General features: G+C 32.0%; 1 protein-coding gene across 1 annotated transcript; it reads left to right on the forward strand.

Annotated features, from left to right (window-relative positions):
* Positions 1-2,548: 2,548 nt before the first annotated feature.
* On the forward strand, positions 2,549-3,034 carry LOC146930170 (uncharacterized). The gene has a single exon (XM_085707503.1). It carries the CDS (start codon positions 2,549-2,551, stop codon positions 3,032-3,034), a length of 486 nt encoding a protein of 161 aa, XP_085563629.1.
* Positions 3,035-6,000: the final 2,966 nt, after the last annotated feature.

Here is a 6,000-nt window from a genome sequence, read left to right on the forward strand (position 1 = left end):
AACAAGGACTATTGCTATACGATTCTGACAATTCGTATAAGTGTTTCTATTGCAGTACATTTCTGATTTTTGCAAGTTAATTGCTTCTCCTAACGCAGCCTCATAGGTGGTTAAGATACTCTTCAATACCAACGCTTCCTCTTCACAAGCTCTAAAGAATAAAAAACAGCTGTCTGTGAATAGAAAGTGCGATATTGTGGGGGCACCTGTACAAATTCGGGTACCTTTAACGACACCTTTTCTCTCTACATCGCAAATTAGAGAAGACAATCCTTCCACACATATAATATATAAGTAAGGTGAGAGCGGGTCACCCTGCCTTATACCTCGTCCCGAGATGAGAGGCCCAACCTTTGATCCATTCACCAACACTATATAATCAATGGTCTCAACACATAGCATAATCCATTGAACCCATCATGATATCCATTGAATTCATCTGCACTATTATTTTTTAATTACAAAGATGGTTGATCGCGCAATTAATAAACACTATCAGTATATAGATCTCTACACTCTCAATTAACTATAACAATGAGATCATTACAAAGGAACATTTACTTTTACCATATCCATTTTAAAAATTGCACACATGAAAAGTCACACGTATAATTGATTGTATTGAATTAACAATGTTAAACTTTTTACACTAAATGTTCATAACAATTAAACTCAAAATAATATGTAAACATATTCATACCTATTAATAGCAATTACAACATCTTGCTAACACAATACTACATCCTCATTTTTCTCTCATATTTCAATCCCAACTCAAACACGACTCTTGTAAGTGGTCAGGAGTTTGATTTCCAGCTTTTGTGTATAGAAAAAATTCAACCAGAAGAGAAGAATCCACTTTATTAGTCACATAAGTTTTTTAACGAAAATTAATCATTGTCAAACTGCGGTAAAAACTTCGTACCAAAAACTTGATAACCCATAAAAAACCAAACGTGGGCCCGCCCACACACGTGTACATTTGGAGTTGAAATTTTGAGGCCAATATTTTTCTTACCCTTTACTCTTTTGCTTTTCATTCTATTTTTCTCTTAAAAGTATATGTGATATGTCATCTTCCAGTGAACATTGATTCGATTCAATATATTTTCAGCCTTAAAAGTAAAATTTAAGATAAAGTTTCTTTGAAATTGAAGATAGTATTTATTAAAAATATTATATTTTTGTTTAAAAATTATGTTTCTTATACTTTTTAAAAAATTTAAAGCTGAATTATTATAATGGAAGTAAATTTTTATTGTATATACATGCAATATGTCTAATGGTTAAAAAAATGTTAGATTTTTTTTTTTCAACATATAAAATTTCCTATAGTTCATGATGTGGGGTTTATTGGCCAAAATTTAATGGTCCTTTTTGGTCAAAAGATGGATAGCTATTCTATTTTTTTTTTTCAAATACTTTGTGCGGTCTTTAAGTTAAATATTTTTAACATGTTAGTCTTTCAAGAATTTTTGTCATTTAAGGCATAAAAAAATTTCACCATTACATTCTTTTTATTAAACTCAATTAAAAAGTATTTTCATGGACGTCTAATGCAATATTGGTGGATCCAAATTGTCTGCTCTCAAAACAATGATTCAAAAGTTTATTATTCAATCTTGATTTAAAACGAAACCCACCAGTTACTTGATTCATAATGTTGTTCGTGAAACATATATCTGTAAAATTAGATTTGAATTTGAAAACAAAAAGGTGAAAATGGGTATAAGTAATCATTTTTAGTGTCATAAGCATTTTTTTACATGTCACCTTAATTTTAAACTGTAATATAATCACTATTTTAACGAAGTTGGATAAAAAAATGTATAACAATATATATATTTTACGACTTAAATAATCAATTTATTATAATAAAATAATTAAAAGGAATACTTTTAAAAAAAATAAAATAAATGTTAAGCTTGCGCAAACTAGCCTTTACCTTGATACAAACATCTAACTTTAAAGAATTCTGCTCTTTACCCAAATGGTTATGCTCATTCCCAAAGTAAATGATCAAATTGCCCCTACGCAAGTTAACTTGCGCTGCGTGAGTTAACATGCGTTACGTGAGTTAAGTCATGTAGCGTAAGTTAACTCACGCTAAGTACTAGTTTCGTTAAAACCCAACATGCAAGCACAAAGTGCCATTTTTTCTTTCCCTCCACCTCCAAAAACCCAAAAAGTGTGAATTTTTGGGTCAAAATCTTCATTCCAAATCATTGCAAATCGTCAGGAAACAAGTTTCTACGCACATCAAGCATCAAAGAACAGGTAATGTACCGTCAAAACTCTTTCATTTTTGCTGGTAGTTTCGTTGTTCATTGCAGTAGGCGTATGGCTCAACATGAGTTAACTCACGCTAGTTGTTAGGGCTGCGTGAGTTAACTCATGCAGAAGGTTAACACTAGCGTGAGTTAACTCACGCTACTGTGATGCCCAGATTTTGAAATTTTGCGCCACTTTTTTTAGTTGCTTTGCTTGCCGCACAAGTCATTTATTTATTTTTTTCTTTGTTTTTTTTATTGAGTAGACATTGAGTGGCATGGTTGAAAATGTTGCGGTGGATGGCGTTGAGCCGAAACCGGGCAAAAACAAAGCCTCCGGCGTAGGCGTAGGTTCCGGCGAAGGCAAACCAACCAATGATGTGAAGTTTAAAGTGAAATTTCCTTTTCAAGTTGAAGCTCACATAGTTCACAATCAAGCAAAACCGATACCTACCGATAACTTTGAAGAGAAGCCTAAACCGGTACCTACCGGTGTTCATGTTATTCAAGTAAACACCGGGTCATTTTTTACAACAAATGAAAGATGGAAAGATCGAGAAGAATTTCTTGGTTGGGTTTGTCGACAAGCGGCTAGGGCGGAATTTACTATTTCTATAGATAAATCTAGTACAATAGTGTCATACATGACAATGCAATGTGAGAGGAGTGGTGAATACAAGCCACCTAAGACGAGGAAGAAACCGAAGCGTCAAAGCACGGGTTCAAGGAAGTGTAATTGGACCGTTTGGATCATTTATGTGTGATTACGTGATTGTGAGAAAAACGATGTTTTTAAGTAATTTTGATCGATTATGTCGTATTATCCGATAATCTTCTTAAACTGGCGTAATTCGGTTAAGTTATGAATATGGCGTGATTACGGGTCTTTCTAGACTTTTCAAAAGTCTGTTTTGTTACTGCACTGCATCAATGCAGTTTATATTCTCTGCTATGAACGTGAGTTAACTCACGCTAGTGCAAATGGCAACGTGAGTTAACTCACGTTGCACGTTACACTAGCGCATGTTAACATACGCTAAGTTTTCTACAAATAACACTTGCCCATGTTAACTTACGCAACGTATGTTAACTTACGTAGTCATTTACACTAGCGTGAGTTAACATGCGTAGGGGTATATTCGTCATTTACTTTGGGAATGAGCATTTTCATTTGAGTAAAGAGCAGAATTCAACTTTAAAAACTATGAAAAATATTTGGTTATATTTTTTAATCACGTGCTAGCTAGTGGTGTGTCCCATAAAGTAGAAATTGGTTGTGTATAAAAAAAAAACAAAATATCAACCTCATAAAGGTGTGCACTTCATAATTGAAATTTAGAGGAATTTAGATGATTTTTCATGTGTTTCATATTTCATCCGTAAACTTTTGTCTTCTACTTTTTATTCAATAGTCTAGATGTCAATAATCTATTTCATATCAATGGGTATTTATTTAAGAGTCTAGATGTCAAAATATCATTACTCTTTTCCTAAAACATTGATACAATATTAAGTATATGAGTCACTTCAGTTACACTTGAATTCCAACAATTTTTCCCTTAAGTGTGATTCACTAACATGGGTAGATTTGATCCATACTAGAAACCTGCTTCCTCACCAATATGAATCATGGCTTTGATGCCACTTGTTTTGAGTTCTTTTAATGATGGTTTTGTTAATATTGTAACACATGGATGAAACAGGACCGTTTCTAGCGTTTTACGGACCTTAAACATAGTATGAGAAAAATGCCCCTTACATCATAAACTTTTTTTAGCTCCTTGTTGTGATTTTATTAACTCTTCATTTTATTTTATTTTCGCTTTTCATTACGAGATAAATGTTTTTTAGGCAACATTTTAAAATAAATAAAATACTTAATAGAAACCAAAACAAAACAAAAAATCGTAGAAGTAGATAACGTAAGCACATGCGAAGTAGACTGCAATTTTAGCACCTGTGAAATAAAGACTGAAATTTTAACATATGAGAATAATAGCACCAAAAAAACAAAAGAATATCAACACTTAATTAATTAAATTTTAGCCTTTTGAATGTAGAATTCTCCAATAGTAAACCCATAACAACAATAATAGTTGATACAAAACCAATGTTAAACTTTTTAGAAGAATTAAAGATGCAAGAACTCCTTTATATGTTACAAGTACATCATTCATCTTTTTATATGTTACAAGTATCTCTATCAAGTTTATTCTGATGATGCAATATCAATGTTATACTGTTGTTAATAATATGTCTCCAATGGAGAATTTAAGCACACTTATTCACTTAAATCAATAATTTTATCAAACTTATGATAAGAAATTAGCTCACTAAAATTAATAAGACATGCATAAATTTTGACAGTTTATATCTCAGTTATGCTAGCAACCCAAAATATTGTGTGTCAAATTCACCTCATCCTATATATTATTGATAAAAAAAGAAAAACAAAACGAAAAAAAGTGGGGTGGGCCACGTGATCATGAATGTGTTTCACATCGTGTTTCATGATCATGAATGTGCTCACATGATCTTGCATTATCGAATTCAATTCTGCAATCATTTCTATCAATCCAAGAAAATTGACACTACTATATTAATATAATTTATTTTTTTTCGATCCTCCAAAGAAAAAATTAAGATTGATTTCTAGAATAGGCCACTTTTCAACTAAAATAACATTTGTTTTGTGATGAAGATTCTCCAAATTTTTTGAATAATAAATATCACCAATATTTTTATAATTAGTGAGGCACATTATTAGGAACAAAGGGCCCAAAAAAATATCACTAATTTCTTGGATAATAAATTTCTTGCACATTAGGAACAAAATGCTCATTTTTTATAGGGAGGGTGTATATAGAAATCTATGTTTAATATGGGCGTATATATAGCAAATCGCACCAAATAGGCCAAAACATTAACAAACTTCAGTTCAGCCCATCATCTTTTTTACAAGAATTCTGCTCTTTACCCAAATGCTTTTGCTCACTCCCAAAGTAAAAGTCCATAATGCCCCTACGCACGTTAACTCACGTGCCGTGAGTTAACTTACGCTAGTTATAAGGTGAACGTGACTTAAGTCACGCTACGTGACTTAAGTCACGCTACGTGACTTAAGTCACGCTAGTTATAAGATGAACGTGACTTAACTATCGCAATTTTTATTCTAATTTACTTTATTTGAATTTATTAATTCAATACGCAATCGTAAAATAAATGCGACAATGAACAAAAATAAAGAAACAAAAATAATAAATATAAAATATCATTTTATCAATATAATTCTCATTACATTTACAATGGGGTAAAACTAAAACTGCGAAAAAATAAAAACCACCGGAAAACCTATCTTCCTGGGGTAAAACTAAAAATAAACCACAAGAAAACCAACCTTCCTGGGATAAAACTAAATCTGCACATTTAGTTTTACCCAATGTGGTTTTTTGCCCAAGAAAGCTGCTCACTACTTATATTTTCCCCAGCATTCCCACTACTTATCATTCTTTCTCTTTTTACACCAAAATTAAGAAGGAAAAAAAAAAGGAAAGGAAGAAGATTCATAGGGGGAGAGAGTGAGAATGAGAGATGGTGTGAGGAAATGGGGAAGTTTAGGGTGTATTTATAGGGGGAGATTGTAACATAGGTTATATCTACCATAAATAGGGTCAAAAAACGTGTAAAAACTTATCAAAAACGTGTAAAATCAATTAAAATGCATTGAACA

This window comes from Medicago sativa, chromosome 4, assembly GCF_051527215.1.
Source record: "Medicago sativa cultivar Bolivia chromosome 4, Bolivia_mono, whole genome shotgun sequence".
NCBI lineage: Eukaryota > Viridiplantae > Streptophyta > Magnoliopsida > Fabales > Fabaceae > Medicago > Medicago sativa.

What these genes read in the sequence shown, in the direction of transcription:
- LOC146930170 (XM_085707503.1), top strand. Translation starts at nt 2,549, where the DNA reads ATGGTTGAAAATGTTGCGGTGGATGGCGTTGAGCCGAAACCGGGCAAA.